Raw genomic sequence first — 22,469 nt, 5'->3', positions numbered from 1 at the left:
CATCTGCTGAGGCCCACTGGGGTTCAAGGAGACAGAAGCAGACATAGAAAAAGAAGCATAGATACAAAAGGCAGCTGTCAACCAGCTCCACAGGCGGCCCCGTCCAGGAAACACACAGCCAGGCAGACGGTCCAAAGACTATAACTTCTGTTTTGTCTGCATTCAGAAGCAGAAAGTTAAGAGTCATCCAGGTTTTTATGTCTTCAGACATGCCTGTAATCTATGTAATGGGTTAGCTTCATCTGGATTATAGACAGATATAGCTGGGTATCATCAGCATAACAGTGGAAATTAATCCCATGCTGTCTAATAATTCTACCGATTGGGAGCATGTATAAAGTAAAGAGAATTGGTCCTAGCACTGATCCCTGTGGTACTCCACAGGTAACCTTTGAGCGTGTTGAAGATCTATCATTAACGTGAACAAACTGAATTCGATCAGATAGATAGATTTAAACCAGTCTAGAGCTGTTCCTTTAATTCCAACAAAATATTCAAGTCTTTCTAAAAGAATATTCTGATCAACTGTATCAAATGCAGCACTAAGATCCAACAGGACGAGCACAGATACAAGTCCATTATCTGAGGCCATGAGAATATCATTAGTGACTTTCACCAGAGCTGTTTCAGTGCTATGATGAGCTCTAAAGCCAGACTGAAACTCTTCAAAAAGTTCATTATGGTGGAAGTGATCGCAAACTTGTTTGGCAACTACTTTCTCAAGAATTTTAGATCAGAAAGGAAGATTGGATATAGGTCTATAATTGAGTCAGTTATTTATGGTTTAAATGTCCCAAACCAAACTGACTCAATCAGGGTTCAATAGGTCCAGAAACAGGGCGAGGGTGCAAATACTTTCCACAGCAGAGTGAAGGTAAAAACTTCCTGGAGCAGACGGCCTCCATCCGGCCCCCGATGCTCAGCAAAGGCTTCCAGACTGGGTTTCCTCTCTGCAGACCAACATCTCAGGTTTTGGTTCTGTTCTCAGGCGTTGATTGGTTAATGTCAGCAATCTGCTGAAAGAGAAAGCTCTGGAAACTGGTCCACTGCTGTGGAACCAGAACCACAGCCTAGAACCGAGTTCTGGAGGCTGTGGTTCTGTTCACAAACTTATTCAGTTTGAATATCTTGGTTTATTCCTCATCCAGAATAATCAGGTTATCCAGTCTCTGTAGTTATGCTGCTATAAGCTAAATGTTCATCTCTGATCCTCATTAAGGTCAGACAGTAAAGTTTCTCCAGATGCTTCTGCTGCTCCTGAGTTCGATGCCAGAGAGCAGCTTTGCTATATTAGCTGTGATCAGCGGGTAGAAAGTAGTTAGAATCTATGTTGAAGTGAGAAAGTCCTCCTGAAAACATGGTCTGTGCAGTCAGTTCATCCAGATTACCATCCTGCCTTCAAAGATTATTTCTCTGTGGGAGCCGCTCAGACCCCCACATACCGGCGCTGCGCTGTCACTGGGAATCCCCAGCAGCAGCTGCCTCAGGCCCGCTCGCCTCTCCAGGGTTTTCCCCTCCTGTTGGTGGCGGCTAGAAGTAGATGTTAGCGTTTTTCAGGTCTGTGCTACAAACTGCAGGCAGCAGGATAATAAAAGCCAACATATTCTGCCGGCAGGTTTCTACATTTGAAGTTAATTTAGGCGTTAATAAACTGTTTCAGAGGAGTGATCATAGCGCTCTGCATCAGCAGTGCTGCGTCTGACTCCCTGCCAGCTCCCAGATCAGCTTCTCTCATTCGTTGATGTCCAGCAGCTAAAGGTCAATGTTTCCAACAGCTGCTGCTTCTGAAGCTCCTCAGACACTCAGAAGCTCATGAGGTGCCGCTGCTCCTGCAGCTCCTGCTGCTCCTGCTGCTCCTGCAGCACCTTTAGCTGCACCTTGATGCATCAACCATTGACTTTGCATGGAAACCAGCAGCTTCTGCTGCCTCTAGCATGTTCAGTCTGAACCAGTGTTAATTTCGTCAACGCCCCTTTTTCCCGTGACGATGACGAGAACGAACAAAAATTGTTTCCAGAAAATAAAAATATGACGAAAATAAAAAATGATTTTCAACAACGAGACAAAGAGATTAAATTTACGATCTATTGACGGATGAACATTAAGAAATTGTTAATATAAGCGGCATCTTGAGCTTCATAGATGATCACGCTTTGTTTTGCTGTTTGTCCCACAGCGACTCGCAGCGCTCAGTCAGTAGCAGCATAGCTCAGCTTCGCAGTCATTGCGGATGCCATTGTGCGGTTCGTTAAACAACACCTGGATGTTTGGAGCCATTTGGCTTACAACATGAAGGGAAACACTGCAGGAAGGAAGGACGCCACCTGCAGCTTCAACATGGCAGGAAAGAACACAGAGAATCTCAGCCACATCTGAGGAGCCAACAGCTGCCATATGGAGAAGGTAATGAACAGGTGGGCCTGCAGTGGCAGGAACAGGTGTGTTAGTGCACAGGTGCATGCATGGGGGCGGGGCTGTATCCGTCCGTCTATCTGTCACTGAATTCAATTCAATTCAATTCAGTTTATTTATATAGCGCCAAATTCACCACACATGTCATCTCAAGGCACTTTACAGTTCAACCAGATCATACAGTCAAATTGATACAAAGTTTTCTATCTAAGGAAAACCAGTCGATTGCATTGACTCATTGACTCAAATACAATCCCCCACACTAAGCATGCTTGTAGCGACAGTGGAGAAGAAAAACTCCCTTTTAACAGGAAGAAACCTCCAGCAGAACCAGGCTCAGTGTGAGCGGCCATCTGCTGAGGCCGACTGGGGTTCAAGGAGACAGAAGCAGAGAAAAGGCGGCCCCGTCCAGGAAACACACAGCCAGGCAGACGAGCTCCAAGGCAGCTCCCATGCCAGAGGACGAAGAGAGCACATCCACTCAGTCACGGTCAGAGAAACAGGACCACACTGGAAAACAGGCCGATCTCCAACATCTATAAACAAGGGTGTTGATAGAAGCAGCACAGCTGATGTTTTTTTCCAGGATGACGTCACAGCCAAACAGGAACAGACGAGGCAAAGCTACTCTGAGGAAAAGCAGAGAGAGCAGAAGGTTAGAGATTGAACTAACAGATTCTGCAGAATAGGAGAACAGAGAGAGAATGAAGCAGAATGATGAAATGGGGGTCCCTATGTCCTCCAGCAGTCTAAGCCTATAGCAGCAGAACTATAGAGATAGATCAGGATAACCTGAGCCACTCTAACTAGAAGCTTTATCAAAAATGAAAGTTTTAAGCCTAGCCTTAAAAGTAGACAGGGTGTCTGCCTCACGGACTAAAACTGGTAGTTGGTTCCACAGGAGAGGAGCCTGATAACTAAAAGATCTGCCTCCCATTCTACTTTTAGAAATTCTAGGAACCACTAGTAAACCTGCAGACTGAGAGCGAAGTGCTCTGTTAGGAACATAAGGAACAATCAGATCTCTGATATAAGATGGAGCTTGGCCATTTAAGGCTTTATATGTGAGAAGGAGGATTTTAAATTCTATTCTTGATTTAACAGGAAGCCAATGAAGAGAAGCCAGGATAGGAGAGATATGATCTCCCTTTTTCATTTTCATCAGAACTCTGGCTGCAGCATTTTGGATCAGCTGAAGGCTTTTAACTACAGTTTGTGGACTTCCTGATAGTAAAGAATTACAATAGTCCAGCCTTGAAGTAACAAATGCATGGACTAGTTTCCCAGCATCACCCCTGGACAGGAGATTTCTCATATTTGCAATATTCCTCAGATGAAAGAAGGAAATTCTAGAAACCTCTTTGATGTGGGATTTAAATGACAGGTCCTGATCAAAAATAACACCAAGATTTTTTACTTTATTATCTGAAATCAGTTTAATCCCATCCAAATGAAGTGACTGGCTAATCAGCTTCTTTTTCAGAGACTCTGGTCCAAAGACTATAACTTCTGTTTTGTCTGCATTCAGGAGCAGAGAGTTAAGAGTCATCCAGGTTTTTCTGTCTTCAGACATGCCTGTAATCTATGTAATGGGTTAGCTTCATCTGGATTATAGACAGATATAGCTGGGTATCATCAGCATAACAGTGGAAATTAATCCCATGCTGTCTAATAACTCTACCAATTGGGAGCATGTATAAAGTAAAGAGAATTGGTCCTAGCACTGATCCCTGTGGTACTCCACAGGTAACCTTTGAGCGTGTTGAAGATCTATCATTAACATGAACAAACTGAATTCGATCAGATAGATCAGATTTAAACCAGTCTAGTGCTGTTCCTTTAATTCCAACAAAATATTCAAGTCTTTCTAAAAGAATATTCTGATCAACTGGATCAAATGCAGCACTGAGATCCAACAGGACGAGCACAGATACAAGTCCATTATCTGAGGCCATGAGAATATCATTAGTGACTTTCACCAGAGCTGTTTCAGTGCTATGATGAGCTCTAAAGCCAGACTGAAACTCTTCAAAAAGTTCATTATGGTGGAAGTGATCGCAAACTTGTTTGGCAACTACTTTCTCAAGAATTTTGGATAAGAAAGGAAGATTGGATATAGGTCTATAATTGACCAAGTCATCTGGGTCAAGAGACGGTTTCTTAAGCAGAGGTTTAATTACAGCAACCTTAAAAGCTTTAGGTACATATCCCTGTAACAGAGATAGATTAATCACATCTAAAATAGATTAATCACATCTAAAGAAGAAAGATGTTCTACTGATACTCTGGATATTAATCGTTTAAATTTCTTCCTCCCTACTAGATTCCTGACCCAGTGACATCACAGCCAGATCAGAGGCTGGGGAGGGAAGGGAGGCCCCCCCCCCACCCCTGACTCCACAGAGCAGAAAGCTGCAGAACTCAGTGGCAAAGTGGATTAGGCGTTCTGGCCTCACTGCAGGGACCATGGAGGATGAAGACTTTATGGATATGATGAAACAAGCAGAAGGTTCAATGTGTGCAGATCTATGTTAAAAAGAATGAGTGAGTGACGTTCTATTCTGCTCAGTGTTAGATAAATAAATAGAGAAAAAGAGAAGCTGTGTGTGGAGAAGTCATTATTTACACCATTGATTAAAACCACTAAAATGTGACTAAGACTAAATTTAAAAAATCTGATAAAATTAGCACTGGTGAACATAGCTTATACTGCTGGAGGACATAGGGACCCCTTTTTCATCATTCTGCTTCATTCTATCTCTATTCTCCCACTCTGCAGAATCTGTTAGTTCAATCTCTAACGTTCTGCTCTCTCTGCTTTTTCTCATAGTAGCTTCATCTGGTCTGTTCCTGTTTGGCTGTGACTCCATCCTGGAGAGAAATATCAGCTGTGCTGCTGCCATCAACACCTTTGTTTCTAGATGTTGGAGCTTGGCCTGTTTTCCAGTGTAGTCCTGTTTCTCTGACTGTGACTAACTGGATGTGCTCTCTTCATCCTCTGACATGGGAGCTGGCTCGGAGCTGACTGGTTAACCCTTTCTTTCCCAGGCAGAGCCGCCCGTTGAGCTGGTTTACTGTTAGCTTTTCTAACATAGAAAGTGTTTATAGATCAGCGCTTTTAGCAGATGGTCGCTCACACTGAGTCTGGTTCTGACTTGAATTCTGGGTTGAATATCTTTGTCTTCTCTGTCCAATAAACATAGAGTGATCAGAACCAAATTCTAATGGTTCTACTCGCTCCTGGACCTCCAGAACCGCTGCGGTCACCAGAAGGTTCTGCAGGGTTTGATTCCAGCTGGACTTTGTGCTCTTGGGCAAGGTGGAGAAAAGGCGTAGTATGAGTTCAGCCCGTCTGACGCAGGCCAGCCGTTTGAGGAACGGTGTTTTGGATCGTCACCATAGCAACCAATGACTCATCACATTTAGGAGCGTCTTGTTTTTCATAACAGGTTGTTTCCTGTTTTATTCCACCGTTGCATCATTTCCAGTCAGCAGCAGGAAGCTGATCTGGGCGGTGGGGGTGGGGGGGGCGGCGTAGAGACGGTGGCCTTCTGAACCTGAGGGACTTTAGCGTGAAGGACGGAGCCAGACTCATCAGAAGGGTTACCTGCATGAGCTGCGCTTTAAAGCCGCTCTTATCTTCAAACTCTGGACTTTGTTCTGACATTAAGACATTTCCTCATAACGCGTCCTGATCTCACCGCCTCCCACTTACTGTCACACCTGCTTTCAGATACTTCTCCTTTGCTAAACGGATGTGCAGAGCTGACCGCTTTAACAGGTTTGCTTTGGCTGGTTTAAAATGTCAACATGTTTCCTTAAATGAAAATGCTTCCTGGTAACGAGACTCAAAGGTAGAATGGAGGAGATGTAGAGTTAGAAAAGTAGAGCAACGGATCATCAGCATAAAGGAAAACTGCAGGATTACAGATTAAAACTGCAGAAGCTTCAAACTCAGGCCTGAATAATGAGGATTAACAGACATCCTCGATGTTTTCCTCTCTGGAGATGAACAGTTTGGATCTTTGCTGATTAGTGACAGAAAGTTTATTCATAGTTTTATTCACCAATATAAATTATTAAAGGAAAAGTCGCTCATATTCAGAATCCAAACTTCTGAAAGTTCTTTAAATCTGAAATTATTCCGTCCTGTTCAATAAATGATCAGTGTTTTTAATTCAGAGTAATTTTCATGTGAATGTGCTTTACTGGAGGCATCCATGTTTGTCAAAGAACACTACTGCCACCTACTGGTTAGTGACATTGTCACGGTGCGGTATCGGCTGTTGATCAAGTCCCAGTGCTGTATCTGGTGTTTGTCACAACGCGCTATTATCCAAGTCATCTTGAAAACATTCTTCTTCCAAATGTTGGCTACATATTACGGGTTTTTTCTCTGGCCAGAAGTTCGATGGCAAATCCTCCCTCTTCAAGTTGGCGATCCAACGACCAACCCGTCCGTGGAGGATCAGGAATCAGAAAGGTGGAATAACTCTTTTTTTCACTTTTCCCCGATGTATTCCAGCATCCAGCTGCCATGCACGTGGGCATTGTCAGTTTCACTATAGCTCTGGTGAATTTCAATGGTGAAGTCCTCTGGAAATCTTCAATAATTGTTGTTGATTGCAGATGTGTCTAGTAGTTCCCATTGATTTAGCTTGGAAAGCGGGGAGAATGGCGCTAGGCTTACCGCACCGTGACGTCACTGCTGGAAGATGGCAGGAGGGAGGGGCTACTATATGTGGGGGAAAATGGCCGCTGTCATCAACACCTTTGTTTGTTTGTTTCTAGATGATACTTATCTAGACCTGAATTCTGCCTAAGATCTGTTTAGTACGGTGTCAGATAAAGCCACTGGAGAAGCTGCTGCATCTTACCAAACTTTTCTGATATAGAAAATCATTTATAGATCACTGCATCTATCTTCCTTCCTCACACTGAGCCTGGTTCTGCTGGAGGTTTCTTCCTGTTCAAAGGGAGTTTTTCCTCTCCACTGTCGCTACAAGCATGCTTAGTGTGAGGGATTGCTGAAGAGTCAATGAGTCGATGCAATCAGCTGGTTTTCCTTAGATAGAAAACTTTGAATCAACCGACTGAATGATCTGGTTGATCTGGATCTATAACGTCACCTGAGCTCAGGCCCGGTTCCGCTGCAGGACGGTCCGGAGCTCAGGCCCGGTTCCGCTGCAGGACGGTCCGGAGCTTAGTGCCGGTTCCGCTGCAGGAAGGTCCGGAGCTCAGGGCCGGTTCCGCTGCAGGAAGGTCCGGAGCTCAGGGCCGGTTCCGCTGCAGGAAGGTCCGGAGCTCAGGGCCGGTTCCGCTGCAGGAAGGTCCGGAGCTCAGGCCCGGTTCCGCTGCAGGACGGTCCGGAGCTCAGGCCCGGTTCCGCTGCAGGACGGTCCGGAGCTCAGGCCCGGTTCCGCTGCAGGACGGTCCGGAGCTCAGGCCCGGTTCCGCTGCAGGACGGTCCGGAGCTCAGGCCCGGTTCCGCTGCAGGACGGTCCATAACTCAGGGCCAGTTCCGCTGCAGGACGGTCCGTAACTCAGGGCCAGTTCCGCTGCAGGACGGTCCGGAGCTCAGGGCCGGTTCCGCTGCAGGACGGTCCATAACTCAGGGCCAGTTCCGCTGCAGGACGGTCCGTAACTCAGGGCCAGTTCCGCTGCAGGACGGTCCATAACTCAGGGCCAGTTCCGCTGCAGGACGGTCCATAACTCAGGGCCAGTTCCGCTGCAGGACGGTCCATAACTCAGGGCCAGTTCCGCTGCAGGACGGTCCATAACTCAGGGCCAGTTCCGCTGCAGGACGGTCCATAACTCAGGGCCAGTTCCGCTGCAGGACGGTCCGGAGCTCAGGCCCGGTTCCGCTGCAGGACGGTCCATAACTCAGGGCCAGTTCCGCTGCAGGACGGTCCGTAACTCAGGGCCAGTTCCGCTGCAGGACGGTCCGGAGCTCAGGCCCGGTTCCGCTGCAGGACGGTCCGGAGCTCAGGCCCGGTTCCGCTGCAGGACGGTCCATAACTCAGGGCCAGTTCCGCTGCAGGACGGTCCGTAACTCAGGGCCAGTTCCGCTGCAGGACGGTCCGGAGCTCAGGCCCGGTTCCGCTGCAGGACGGTCCATAACTCAGGGCCAGTTCCGCTGCAGGACGGTCCGGAGCTCAGGGCCGGTTCCGCTGCAGGACGGTCCGGAGCTCAGGCCCGGTTCCGCTGCAGGACGGTCCATAACTCAGGGCCAGTTCCGCTGCAGGACGGTCCGTAACTCAGGGCCAGTTCCGCTGCAGGACGGTCCGGAGCTCAGTGCCGGTTCCGCTGCAGGAAGGTCTGGAGCTCAGGCCCGGTTCCGCTGCAGGACGGTCCATAACTCAGGGCCAGTTCCGCTGCAGGACGGTCCGTAACTCAGGGCCAGTTCCGCTGCAGGACGGTCCGTAACTCAGGGCCAGTTCCGCTGCAGGACGGTCCGGAGCTCAGGCCCGGTTCCGCTGCAGGAAGGTCCGGAGCTCAGGCCCGGTTCCGCTGCAGGAAGGTCCGGAGCTCAGGGCCGGTTCCGCTGCAGGACGGTCTGGAGGTCAGAGCCGGTTCCGCTGCAGGACGGTCCGGAGCTCAGGCCCGGTTCCCCTGCAGGACGGTCCATAACTCAGGGCCAGTTCCGCTGCAGGACGGTCCGTAACTCAGGGCCAGTTCCGCTGCAGGACGGTCCGGAGCTCAGGCCCGGTTCCGCTGCAGGACGGTCCATAACTCAGGGCCAGTTCCGCTGCAGGACGGTCCGTAACTCAGGGCCAGTTCCGCTGCAGGACGGTCCGGAGCTCAGGGCCGGTTCCGCTGCAGGACGGTCCGGAGCTCAGGCCCGGTTCCGCTGCAGGAAGGTCCGGAGCTCAGGCCCGGTTCCGCTGCAGGAAGGTCCGGAGCTCAGGGCCGGTTCCGCTGCAGGACGGTCTGGAGGTCAGAGCCGGTTCCGCTGCAGGACGGTCCGGAGCTCAGGCCCGGTTCCGCTGCTCACCAGTAGGTCCATCTCCGACAGGATGAGAATTTCAATTATTTTCCTAAATATTTGAATATGTTTCTTTTGCTGGTAGAAAAATAATTCTGAAGTGTGTCTGAATGGATCAGAACCGGGTCCAGGTCCTTTTGGACCTCAGCAGCCAAAGAAGAGCCCACGGGTTCCGGTATGAAAGTGTTCAGTCGGTTCTTTTATTACAATCATCCCAGTGAAATGGAGACAGACAGACAGCAGCCTTGCATAGAGTGAGGTTCTGAAGGTGGATCCAGATCCAGACCAGCAGAGCCGCTATCTTCAGGTCCAACAGAACCGGCACTGCAGTGAAGAACGGAGCGGCACAACAGGAAGCTTCTCATGCACAAAGTTCATCCAAACATGATTCTGGAAGAACTCGACCGAACCAAAGGCCCGATTCATTGGAGCAAAACACCCTGAACCTTCGGTAGAACCGGTGCAGAACATGGATTTTACACACAGTAGGACGGACAGACGGACGGACACAGAAGTTTATTTACAGAGAGACCGCCAGGACTGCACACTGGTTCTGCTCTGCATGGATCATTGGCCCTGTCCAACAGCCGCTTGCCACCATTTAGTACCGCCCCCTGCTACCACTCCCGGTACCCTCTCCTTGCTCCGCCTCCCGGTACCCTCTCCTTGCTCTGCCTCCCGGTACCCTCTCCTTGCTCCGCCTCCCGGTACCCTCTCCTTGCTCCGCCTCCCGGTACCCTCTCCTTGCTCTGCCTCCCGGTACCCTCTCCTTGCTCCGCCTCCAGGTACCCTCTCCTTGCTCCGCCTCCCGATACCCTCTCCTTGCTCTGCCTCCAGGTACCCTCTCCTTGCTCTGCCCTCTCCTTGCTCTGCCTCCCGGTACCCTCTCCTTGCTCCGCCTCCCGATACCCTCTCCTTGCTCTGCCTCCCCCTACCCTCTCCTTGCTCCGCCTCCCCGTACCCTCTCCTTGCTCCGCCTCCCCGTACCGTCTCCTTGCTCCGGTCCCTGTACCCTCTCCTTGCTCTGCCTCCCGGTACCCTCTCCTTGCTCTTGCTCCCGGTACCCTCTCCTTGCTCTGCCTCCCGGTACCCTCTCCTTGCTCCGCCTCCCCGTACCCTCTCCTTGCTCCGCCTCCCCGTACCGTCTCCTTGCTCCGGTCCCTGTACCCTCTCCTTGCTCTGCCTCCCGGTACCCTCTCCTTGCTCTGCCTCCCGGTACCCTCTCCTTGCTCCGGTCCCTGTACCCTCTCCTTGCTACACCTCCAGGTACCGTCTCCAGCGGCGCACTCAGCACCATGTCCGGATGAAGTGTCCTCATACACAAATCTAGCAGGACTATTTCTGCATGCAATATTGAGCTATAACACGGCGCCACCTAGAGGTGTCTGCTGGCGGAGCTCACAGAGCCCGAAACCAACAGAACCAGCATGCATTGTTTGACTGGGAGAACTGGAAGGACTGGGACAGGGACCAAAATGTGTCTCTGCATCCTGAGACCCCCTCAGGTTCTGTGGTCAGAGGACGGATCTAACCAGCTCCCTGGGTGGAAGCAAGCAGATCTGTGAAAGACAGAGTGTCCAGTGGGAAGTGAGACACCTGTCCTACGTTCTGCTGGACGGGTGAAAACCACCGTCCTGGAACAAACTCACTACAGCCTCTTCACTGACCCACCCTTTCCTGACCACCCCCACCTATAGAAAGGTATCTTGGTCCTCCTCAGATGAACCTCCCTGAAAGGTTCTGCTGCTCTGCTTCATCAGCTGGAGTCCTTCAGATCCCAGCGGTTCGACTCACACACCTGAATCCTGCTTCTCTGAGCAGGAAGTGATCGCATCGTCAGGAGGAAGAGGAGGGAGCTGATGTGGTGCCGGTCCAGTTAGGCCCAGGGCATCTAGACGTGGTCCTCATCTCCCAGCACAGTTTGAAGGTCCAGAGGGGAGGGGGGGGTGCAGGCTGGATGAGGTAAAGAACACGTGGCTCAGTGACAACAGGTCCAAATGAAAACGTCCTCAGAGGTTCTGCTGACTCGACGGCTGCTGAGGATGAGGAGCTGGAGGAGGAGGAAGCAGCAGGTCAGCTGTCTCACGGTTGATCTGTGGCGGAGGTCACTCCAGGCCGAAGGTGCTGGTCTCCTCCACGGCGGTCAGCAGCTTCTCATAGAGCATGGAGAAGGACGGGTACGGCGGCAGGTCCAGACGATTGAAGCAGGTGTGAGCCCTGAGGAGGAACATCAGGAGATCAGCAAAGCTTCAGTTCTAGATAACCACTGCTGCTCTACATGGGGCGTTTCTAGGACACTTCTTTCAACCAACTCTATCATCTGAGCTGATGAGGTTCCTCAGGGCTCCACTCTGGGCCTCCTCAAAGGGAGACTTTACTGCCTGAAATCGATGCCTGTGTTTATACCTTTAGCTAAGCTACGCTACAGCAGCTCCTGGTGAACTGCTCCTCTCTCCACTAACATCATCTCACCTGGGTAAGGACGTGATCTTTCCCCACTTTTCCACGCAGAATCTGCGCGGTCCATTACTTCCTCGTAAGGAAGCGAAACCTTCGTAGGGAATACTTGAGGTTCCCGTCACAAACTGCAAGAGACAGAAGAGCGGGAGAACCTTGGAGCACTTCCTCAGCCAATCATTGCTAGAGCAGGTTCTACGTTATCTACGCTGACCCGGTTCAGGGATCCAAACTGTCTGGATCATAATGCAACTGGACATTTCTGGCAGGAAGCGGTTCGCTGCATCACAGCGCTGCTCCTCTGCCACTAGAGGGCAGCACAGCTCAGCCCACATGTCCTACCTGCAGCAGCCGCAGCCTCTGCTCGTTGTTGAATCTCTCCACAGCCGCCCAGAACCAGCGAATCACTATGTGGTTGTCATGGTAACCTGAGGGCATAGAGATGAGGAAGGTGCATGACTCAGGAGAAAAGAAGGCCTTCCTCCTCCTCCTCCTGTTTAATGTTTCATGGCCGGAGCCGTTTAGCGTCTCAGTCGATTGGTCTATTAAAAGAGGCTGACTGTGAGCCATGACCCGCCGCCTCCTCTGACTGCAACATTCCTGCTAAACGCTTTGGCCTCTGTGGGAAATTCATGGAGCTCCTTATGGAGAAAGTGACATTTTGATGGGATTACAGATAATAATCCTTCATTTGGCCTGAAGGAACATTTAGAGCGACTCGGCTGCAACCTTGGTTAGGTTTGTTAACGACGCCTGATAGCCAAACGGATCCGGCCTGGCCTGGAGCCCCCCCCGGCTCCTTCTACCTCCTCTGTACTCCGTGTTGCTCCTCCAGTCTGCCAGGTCGATCTCTGCCGTTCCTGCGATCACCAGCTCCAGCTCGCGGGCATCGAACACCGACACCAGCCGCACATCCACCACCTGCAGACAGATGGCTGAAACGTTTAGAACAAACTGACAGGTTTCAGGAAGCTGCTGAAGGGGAACCAACAATGAAGCTGCATTTCACATTAAGCCAGGATAAGGTTTCTAAATCTAACCTGGGCTTATTTCCAGCTTGTAGATTAAAATAAAAACATATTAAAATGAAACCAGGAAACGGAGACAGTGATGCTTTTATCTATTGTTAGATATTTATTAACATTTAAACAGCAGAAAATATCAAGTGTAAAATCCAGGAATGTGTCTCTCCTATTTCCAAAGATTAATAAAATCACTCAATCAAAAGTGTTTATCATCCATCTGGTCATTCAGTCTCCTCTTCTTTCCAGAAATGCTTTTTCATTTTAAGAATGTGGCTGCATTATTTGGCTCATAAATGAAATTAGTAATCAATCATCCTGTTTGTATTTTCTTCTTTAAGGCTGCTCATTTATGCCGTAATCAAAGAGAAAACACAGCAGACATTGCTTTTTCATTTCCCTGGTCTGCCAGCAGAGTTCTGTCCATAACTCCATAAATGAAAAAGCCTTCTGAGCGGCGGTGGGGTGGGGGGTGGAGGCGGGGGGTGGGCAGCAGAGTGACGTCAGCAGCCGCTCTTCCTCAGGTACCTGCTGACCCATAGGTGCACGCTTCCTGGTATTTCCCGCCACTTCCTGGTAATGATGAACAGAGAGTTCTAGAGATTCTAGAAGGTGAACGGAGAGTTCTAGTGATTCTAGAAGGTGAACGGAGAGTTCTAGTGATTCTAGAAGGTGAACGGAGAGTTCTAGAGATTCTAGAAGGTGAACGGAGAGTTCTAGTGATTCTAGAAGGTAAACGGGGAGTTCTAGTGATTCAAGAAGGTAAACGGGGAGTTCTAGTGATTCTAGAAGGTGAACGGGGAGTTCTAGTGATTCTAGAAGGTAAACGGAGAGTTCTAGTGATTCTAGAAGGTGAACGGGGAGTTCTAGTGATTCTAGAAGGTAAACGGGGAGTTCTAGTGATTCAAGAAGGTAAACGGGGAGTTCTAGTGATTCTAGAAGGTGAACGGGGAGTTCTAGTGATTCAAGAAGGTAAACGGAGAGTTCTAGTGATTCTAGAAGGTGAACGGAGAGTTCTAGTGATTCTAGAAGGTGAACGGGGAGTTCTAGTGATTCTAGAAGGTGAACGGAGAGTTCTAGTGATTCTAGAAGGTGAACGGGGAGTTCTAGTGATTCTAGAAGGTGAACGGAGAGTTCTAGTGATTCTAGAAGGTGAACGGAGAGTTCTAGTGATTCTAGAAGGTGAACGGGGAGTTCTAGTGATTCTAGAAGGTGAACGGAGAGTTCTAGTGATTCTAGAAGGTAAACGGAGAGTTCTAGTGATTCTAGAAGGTGAACGGAGAGTTCTAGTGATTCAAGAAGGTAAACGGAGAGTTCTAGTGATTCTAGAAGGTGAACAGAGAGTTCTAGTGATTCAAGAAGGTAAACGGGGAGTTCTAGTGATTCTAGAAGGTGAACGGAGAGTTCTAGTGATTCTAGAAGGTGAACAGAGAGTTCTAGTGATTCTAGAAGGTGAACGGAGAGTTCTAGTGATTCAAGAAGGTAAACGGAGAGTTCTAGTGATTCTAGAAGGTGAACGGAGAGTTCTAGTGATTCAAGAAGGTAAACGGAGAGTTCTAGTGATTCTAGAAGGTGAACGGAGAGTTCTAGTGATTCAAGAAGGTAAACGGGGAGTTCTAGTGATTCCAGAAGGTGAACGGAGAGTTCTAGTGATTCCAGAAGGTGAACAGAGAGTTCTAGTGATTCTAGAAGGTGAACGGAGAGTTCTAGTGATTCTAGAAGGTGAACAGAGAGTTCTAGTGATTCTAGAAGGTGAACGGAGAGTTCTAGTAATCCTAGAAGGTGAACGGAGAGTTCTAGTGATTCAAGAAGGTAAACGGAGAGTTCTAGTGATTCTAGAAGGTGAACGGAGAGTTCTAGTGATTCAAGAAGGTAAACGGGGAGTTCTAGTGATTCTAGAAGGTGAACGGAGAGTTCTAGTGATTCTAGAAGGTGAACAGAGAGTTCTAGTGATTCTAGAAGGTAAACGGAGAGTTCTAGAGATTCTAGAAGGTAAACGGGGAGTTCTAGTGATTCTAGAAGGTGAACGGAGAGTTCTAGTGATTCAAGAAGGTAAACGGAGAGTTCTAGTGATTCTAGAAGGTGAACGGAGAGTTCTAGTGATTCAAGAAGGTAAACGGAGAGTTCTAGTGATTCTAGAAGGTGAACGGAGAGTTCTAGTGATTCAAGAAGGTAAACGGGGAGTTCTAGTGATTCCAGAAGGTGAACGGAGAGTTCTAGTGATTCTAGAAGGTGAACAGAGAGTTCTAGTGATTCTAGAAGGTGAACGGAGAGTTCTAGTGATTCTAGAAGGTGAACAGAGAGTTCTAGTGATTCTAGAAGGTGAACGGAGAGTTCTAGTAATCCTAGAAGGTGAACGGAGAGTTCTAGTGATTCTAGAAGGTGAACAGAGAGTTCTAGTGATTCTAGAAGGTGAACGGAGAGTTCTAGTGATTCTAGAAGGTGAATGGAAGGTTCTGCCCGGTATGTTTCCGTCGCTCAGATATAAGCAGTACGCAGCATGAAGCAGAGCGACGATAGAGGCCAGGGAAACCAGAACCCAGGGACGCTGACGTACCTCATAAAATCCTCGGACCAGGCTCTCCGTCTGCTGGGCGACTCCTCGCTCGATACGCCACTTCACCATTCGCTCGATGTACTCCTTCTTGTTCTTCTCAGACACGGGGATGCCGGCCCCGCCCGGCTTCAGCTCCCTCTCTGTGATCTGCAGGACAACCGATGCTGGATGGAACCTTCTGAGGGACGGCACTTTCCTTTTTTAGAAGGCGGACACCCACCTGCCCAAACACCTCCTCGTTGACGGTGAAGGTGAGGTCCAGCATGTCCTCGATGTCGTTGTCCTTCATCCACTGCAGGCTCTGGTGGAACTCCTCATCAAGGAACTCCAGGTCACTAAGGTCACATGGACTGCAGGACCAGAACCAGAAACAGAACCTTTCAGTTCCTAAAAGACCGGCTGACGCTAAAGAAGAACCTTTTGGACATTACGAACATTCGCACAGGAAATATAAACATTTTACCCATAAAAATGATCAATCTGAGGAAAATGAGGTGTTTTCCTCCAGCAGGGTTGGAATAAAGTTTATTTTTCTTCATTAGGGAAGAGAAACGCTGCTGGATGAAGGAAACACTTACATACGGAGCAGACCCTTGTAAAATGGACGAGTGAAGAATGCGTCCAGCAGGTACTGATGGACCAGCGCCAGCCCCAGAATCCGCCCGCTGAACCGGAACCTGGATCCAAAACACAGGATGATTTTAATTAATGCTGATTCTGACTCCGGAACGTTGAAAACTAACGGCTAATATCAGACATTTCCTCTCAAAGAGTCTGAAATGTTTTGTTGGTCTGAGGATCCAAACCTTTTCCATCCATCCAGTCCCTGTTCCTGATGGATTCTGGACCATATGCAGCGCCGTGCTCGGCGTTATGATCGGCACAGAACCGATAAGAGGAACTCACCATTCGTGGTGGTTGTCCACGAAGGCGGACATGGGGCTGATCTGCACCGTATACGTGTCGTTGGCCGAGTACTCGAATAAGCCGTAGTACGGATTAAAAAGTTCTCTGGACACCAGGAAGAAAAACTCTCTGGACGGTCCGCTGTAGTCCAGCCTGTAGGACGATCATAGAACATTCATCGTAAGACGGGGAGGATCCACGATGTTACGCAACCATTTAAATATCATTAGTCATTAAAAACAACCCGTATGCTTAGAAAATAAACCAGCAACATTTAAAGAGTTTATTTTAGTTCATGAGGTGGTGTTCCCCAGGGCTCTCTGCTCGGGCCTCTATGCTATTGAACCGTAAATAAAACCGAGCCTAATCCTGAGACTATAACCGATGGAGTCTTTCTCACCCGTCCTCGCCCACAAAGCTAACGTAGAGTTTGCTCCTCTGCAGATCTTTGCGGGAGTAGCACATGATTTGATTGAAGGCGTCCTCCAGCAGGTGGTCTCTGCGGATGATGAGCCTGAAGACATGAAATCAAACAAACTAGAAGTAAAACTGGACTTGGTGGTGGGATTTCTACTTAGTGCTTTTCTAGACCTGCCAATCAAATGAACAGTTAGCACAGTAGCTTTAGTGCCAAAACAAATATCAATTAAATTGGTACTGTGGTATTTCTAAAGTTAATTTCACTTTTTTTTACCTTTATTATTTTAAAGCCATCTTAAAAATGTTATCAAAAAAATGTATAAAAATCAATTCAATTTATTTCTATAGCTCCTTCTCATCATGTTCTCCTGGGTTAGTTTATGGGGATGATTCTCTGAGCAGATGGCCGCTGCTGAGAGAATAAAATAAGGAAAAAAATGAGGAAAGATGAAATAAGATGGAAGCGTTTATTTCCAGACGTACTTGACTTTTCCTGGTCCCTGCCCGTAACCCTTGGTCTCCAGCTTTCTGTAGAAATTCCTCAGTTTAGCTTCAAAGTCTCTCTTGTAAGGAGCGGGAGCTCGAGCGTTTGCCCGAGGCGTGCCTGGAAACAGAAAAACGGGAGGATGGAGGGAAGCAGGTAGGACAAAGATTATCAGCAGATTAAGGCCTACTCAGATTTGATGCCTGGGTGGCTGTTTAGTGCTGGATGCAGGTTAATCCTGGATTGACTTGATGTTTCTGACCCTCATCAGATTCTCTCAGTTCAGTGCAAGATCTGCAAACATAGATCAGACCATCTCCACCCACTGGAAAGAGTCTGTTGCCCATTTTAGATTATTTGCAATATTGTTTGGATCCGTTTCTGTTTCTGTTCAGAATCATACATTTTGCTGCCAAGTCAGCCAGGGCCAGAGTTAGAAAATGTGGGGCCCTAGGCAAAGACAAGCAGGGGCCCCTCTGAATGGAGAAGACATAAAACAGCCCCATTCTCTAGATGTAGAAATGTTAATAGAATAGACATCCATTATCTGTTCTAGGTTGTGTCCCTCTCTTCTTGTCCCTTTTCTTCTTGTTTTCCTCTCTATGTTTTGTACTCAGCTGACTTTTCATGCTGTCTCTAAAGGAATGAAAGATTTTTTCCAAGCACTAAGCTCACTTAGCTGATTGCTCCTTCCTGTGTTTCCAAAAAGGCCACAAAAAGGCGACTGATCCAATATGGTGGACTCTGATGGGGGGGGTGCTGAGACACACTTAATATTATCAGCGTTCTGATGGCATTTTAGCAAAAGGATTTTATCAAAAACATAATTAATGTACACAAATAATGAATAGTTGTATTAACCATAGATGGGAACAGAGTTTTATGGGGCCCCCAGGAACTTGGGGCCCTAAGCAGCTGCCTAGTATTGCCTAACGATGAATCCCTGCAGAGTTCCCCAACCCTGAAACTGTTAACTGGTTCCTGGAGCAGCTAGCAGATGGTCTGCACTCGTTAACTAAAGGATTGTTAACTAAAGGCTCGTTAACTAAAGGATTGTTAACTAAAGGCTCGTTAACTAAAGACTAGTTAACTAAAGGCTTGTTAACTAAAGGATTGTTAACTAAAGACTCTTTGACTAAATGCTGGTTAACTAAAGGCTTGTTAACTAAAGACTAGTTAACTAAAGGCTCGTTAACTAAAGACTAGTTAACTAAAGGCTCGTTAACTAAAGACTAGTTAACTAAAGGATTGTTAACTAAAGGATTGTTAACTAAAGGCTCGTTAACTAAAGGATTGTTAACTAAAGGCTCGTTAACTAAAGACTAGTTAACTAAAGGCTCGTTAACTAAAGACTAGTTAACTAAAGGCTTGTTAACTAAAGACTAGTTAACTAAAGGCTCGTTAACTAAAGGCTCGTTAACTAAAGACTAGTTAACTAAAGGCTCGTTAACTAAAGACTAGTTAACTAAAGGATTGTTAACTAAAGGATTGTTAACTAAAGGCTCGTTAACTAAAGGATTGTTAACTAAAGGCTCGTTAACTAAAGACTAGTTAACTAAAGGCTTGTTAACTAAAGGATTGTTAACTAAAGACTCTTTGACTAAATGCTGGTTAACTAAAGGCTCGTTAACTAAAGACTAGTTAACTAAAGGCTCGTTAACTAAAGGATTGTTAACTAAAGGCTCGTTAACTAAAGACTAGTTAACTAAAGGCTCGTTAACTAAAGGATTGTTAACTAAAGGCTTGTTAACTAAAGACTAGTTAACTAAAGGCTCGTTAACTGAAGGATTGTTAACTAAAGGCTCGTTAACTAAAGACTAGTTAACTAAAGGCTCGTTAACTAAAGGATTGTTAACGAAAGGCTCGTTGACTAAAGGTTTGTTAACTAAAGGCTCGTTAACTAAAGACTAGTTAACTAAAGGCTCGTTAACTAAAGGATTGTTAACTAAAGGCTCGTTAACTAAAGACTAGTTAACTAAAGGCTCGTTAACTAGCGGCTCGTTAACTAAAAGGGTCGGTAACTAAAGGATTGTTAACTAAAGACTAGTTAACTAAAGGCTCGTTAACTAAAGACTAGTTAACTAAAGGCTCGTTAACTAAAGGATTGTTAACTAAAGGCTCGTTAACTAACGGCTCGTTAACTAAAGGATAGTTAACTAAAGGCTCGTTAACTAACGGCTCGTTAACTAAAGGCTTGTTAACTAACGGCTCGTTGACTGAAGGCTCGTTAACTAAAAGGGTCGGTAACTAAAGGTTCGTTAACTAAAGGCTCGTTAACTAGCGGCTCGTTAACTAAAGGCTCGTTGACTGAAGGCTCGTTAACTAAAAGGGTCGGTAACTAAAGGCTCGGTAACTAAAGGCTCGTTAACTAAAGGCTCGTTAACTAGCGGCTCGTTAACTAAAGGCTCGTTAACTAAAGGCTCGTTAACTAAAGGCTCGTTAACTAACGGCTCGTTAACTAAAGGCTCGTTAACTAACGGCTCGTTGACTGAAGGCTCGTTAACTAAAGGATTGTTAACTAAAGACTAGTTAACTAAAGGCTCCTTAACTAAAGACTAGTTAACTAAAGGCTCGTTAACTAAAGGATTGTTAACTAAAGGCTCGTTAACTAACGGCTCGTTAACTAAAGGATTGTTAACTAAAGGCTCGTTAACTAACGGCTCGTTAACTAAAGGCTCGTTAACTAAAGGATTGTTAACTAAAGGCTCGTTAACTAACGGCTCGTTAACTAAAGGTTCGTTAACTAAAGGCTCGTTAACTAGCGGCTCGTTAACTAAAGGCTCGTTGACTGAAGGCTCGTTAACTAAAAGGGTCGGTAACTAAAGGCTCGTTAACTAAAGGCTCGTTAACTAAAGGCTCGTTAACTAAAGGCTTGTTAACTAACGGCTTGTTAACTAACGGCCCGTTAACTAACGGCTCGTTAACTAACGGCTCGTTAACTAAAGGCTCGTTAACTAAAGGTTTGTTAACTAAAGGCTCGTTGACTGAAGGCTCGTTAACTAAAGGCTTGTTAACTAAAGACTAGTTAACTAAAGGTTCGTTAACTAAAGGCTCGTTAACTAGCGGCTCGTTAACTAAAGGCTCGTTGACTGAAGGCTCGTTAACTAAAAGGGTCGGTAACTAAAGGCTCGTTAACTAAAGGCTCGTTAACTAAAGGCTCGTTAACTAAAGGCTTGTTAACTAACGGCTCGTTAACTAACGGCTCGTTAACTAACGGCTCGTTAACTAAAGGCTCGTTAACTAAAGGTTTGTTAACTAAAGGCTCGTTAACTAAAGGCTCGGTAACTAACGGCTCGTTAACTAAAGGCTCGTTAACTAACGGCTCGTTAACTAAAGGCTCGTTAACTAAAGGCTCGTTAACTAAAGGCTCGGTAACTAAAGTGTCGTTAACTAAAGGCTCGTTAACTAAAGGCTCGGTAACTAAAGTCTCGTTAACTAAAGGCTCGTTAACTAAAGGCTCGGTAACTAAAGTCTCGTTAACTAAAGGCTCGTTAACTAAAGGCTCGTTAACTAACGGCTCGTTAACTAACGGCTCGTTAACTAAAGGCTCGTTAACTAAAGTCTCGTTAACTAAAGGCTCGTTAACTAAAGGCTCGGTAACTAAAGGCTCGTTAACTAAAGGCTCGTTAACTAAAGGCTCGTTAACTTAAGGCTCGTTAACTAAAGGCTCGTTAACTAAAGGCTTGTTAACTAAAGTCTCGTTAACTAAAGGCTCGTTAACTAAAGGCTCGTTAACTAAAGGCTCGTTAACTAAAGGCTTGTTAACTAAAGTCTCGTTAACTAAAGGCTCGTTAACTAAAGTCTCGTTAACTAAAGTCTCGTTAACTAACGGCTCGTTAACTAAAGGCTCGTTAACTAACGGCTCGTTAACTAAAGGCTCGTTAACTAAAGGCTCGTTAACTAAAGGCTGGTTAACTAAAGGCTCGGTAACTAAAGTCTCGTTAACTAAAGGCTCGTTAACTAAAGGCTCGGTAACTAAAGTCTCGTTAACTAAAGGCTCGTTAACTAAAGGCTCGTTAACTTAAGGCTGGTTAACTAAAGGCTCGGTAACTAAAGGCTCGGTAACTAAAGTCTCGTTAACTAAAGGCTCGTTAACTAAAGTCTCGTTAACTAAAGGCTCGTTAACTAAAGGCTCGTTAACTAAAGGCTCGTTAACTTAAGGCTGGTTAACTAAAGGCTCGGTAACTAAAGTCTCGTTAACTAAAGGCTCGTTAACTAAAGGCTCGGTAACTAAAGTCTCGTTAACTAAAGGCTCGTTAACTAAAGGCTCGTTAACTAAAGGCTCGTTAACTAAAGGCTCGGTAACTAAAGGCTCGGTAACTAAAGTCTCGTTAACTAAAGGCTCGTTAACTAAAGGCTCGTTAACTAAAGGCTCGTTAACTAAAGGCTCGTTAACTTAAGGCTGGTTAACTAAAGGCTCGGTAACTAAAGGCTCGGTAACTAAAGTCTCGTTAACTAAAGGCTCGTTAACTAAAGGCTCGTTAACTAAAGGCTCGGTAACTAAAGGCTCGGTAACTAAAGGCTCGTTAACTAAAGGCTCGTTAACTAAAGGCTCGTTAACTAAAGGCTCGTTAACTAAAGGCTCGTTAACTTAAGGCTGGTTAACTAAAGGCTCGGTAACTAAAGGCTCGGTAACTAAAGTCTCGTTAACTAAAGGCTCGTTAACTAAAGGCTCGTTAACTAAAGGCTCGTTAACTAAAGGCTCGTTAACTAAAGGCTTGTTAACTAAAGGCTCGTTAACTTAAGGCTCGGTAACTAAAGGCTCGGTAACTAAAGTCTCGTTAACTAAAGGCTCGTTAACTAAAGGCTCGTTAACTAAAGGCTCGTTAACTAAAGGCTCGTTAACTTAAGGCTGGTTAACTAAAGGCTCGGTAACTAAAGGCTCGGTAACTAAAGTCTCGTTAACTAAAGGCTCGTTAACTAAAGGCTCGTTAACTAAAGGCTTGTTAACTAAAGGCTCGTTAACTTAAGGCTCGTTAACTAACGGCCCCGGCTGAGGAGAACCTCTCTGGTTCACCTCTGATCCACTCCACCATTCGACTCTTTATCATTTTATCAACAAACTGCAGCGTTGGATGATTGAAAGGCGGCGATGTGATGAAATGAGACGGATTTACCAGGAGAGCTCTGAGGAGAGGACAGGCTGTAACCCGGGTGGAGCAGCGACGGCACGTATGACATCACTTCCTCCTCAAACAGGCTGCAGACAGGAAACAGCGTGTTAGA

General features: G+C 46.7%; 1 protein-coding gene across 6 annotated transcripts in view; it reads right to left on the bottom strand.

Annotated features, from left to right (window-relative positions):
- Positions 1 to 9,575: 9,575 nt before the first annotated feature.
- hecw2a (HECT, C2 and WW domain containing E3 ubiquitin protein ligase 2a) overlaps positions 9,576 to 22,469 on the bottom strand; it is a 33,998-nt gene continuing 21,104 nt past the window's right edge. For 4 of the 6 annotated variants that reach the window (XM_038269772.1, XM_038269777.1, XM_038269773.1 and 1 more), the window contains exons 20-31: positions 22,361 to 22,443; positions 17,243 to 17,363; positions 16,740 to 16,853; positions 16,340 to 16,492; positions 16,012 to 16,110; positions 15,654 to 15,783; positions 15,434 to 15,580; positions 12,661 to 12,775; positions 12,197 to 12,282; positions 11,870 to 11,982; positions 10,410 to 11,614; positions 9,576 to 10,322 (exon numbers count right to left, since the gene is read on the bottom strand). In XM_038269772.1, the coding sequence (XP_038125700.1) occupies positions 11,503 to 11,614; positions 11,870 to 11,982; positions 12,197 to 12,282; positions 12,661 to 12,775; positions 15,434 to 15,580; positions 15,654 to 15,783; positions 16,012 to 16,110; positions 16,340 to 16,492; positions 16,740 to 16,853; positions 17,243 to 17,363; positions 22,361 to 22,443 (1,273 nt within the window). In that variant the 3' untranslated portion in view covers positions 9,576 to 10,322; positions 10,410 to 11,502. The remainder of the gene's footprint in view (positions 10,323 to 10,409; positions 11,615 to 11,869; positions 11,983 to 12,196; positions 12,283 to 12,660; positions 12,776 to 15,433; positions 15,581 to 15,653; positions 15,784 to 16,011; positions 16,111 to 16,339; positions 16,493 to 16,739; positions 16,854 to 17,242; positions 17,364 to 22,360; positions 22,444 to 22,469) is intronic. The other 2 variants (XM_038269775.1, XM_038269776.1) reach the window with 2 other exon arrangements.

This window comes from Cyprinodon tularosa, unplaced genomic scaffold, assembly GCF_016077235.1.
Source record: "Cyprinodon tularosa strain WSP-4 unplaced genomic scaffold, ASM1607723v1 ctg738, whole genome shotgun sequence".
NCBI classification, from domain to species: Eukaryota; Metazoa; Chordata; class Actinopteri; order Cyprinodontiformes; family Cyprinodontidae; genus Cyprinodon; species Cyprinodon tularosa.
This window is presented reverse-complemented; position numbering and strand designations above follow the sequence as displayed.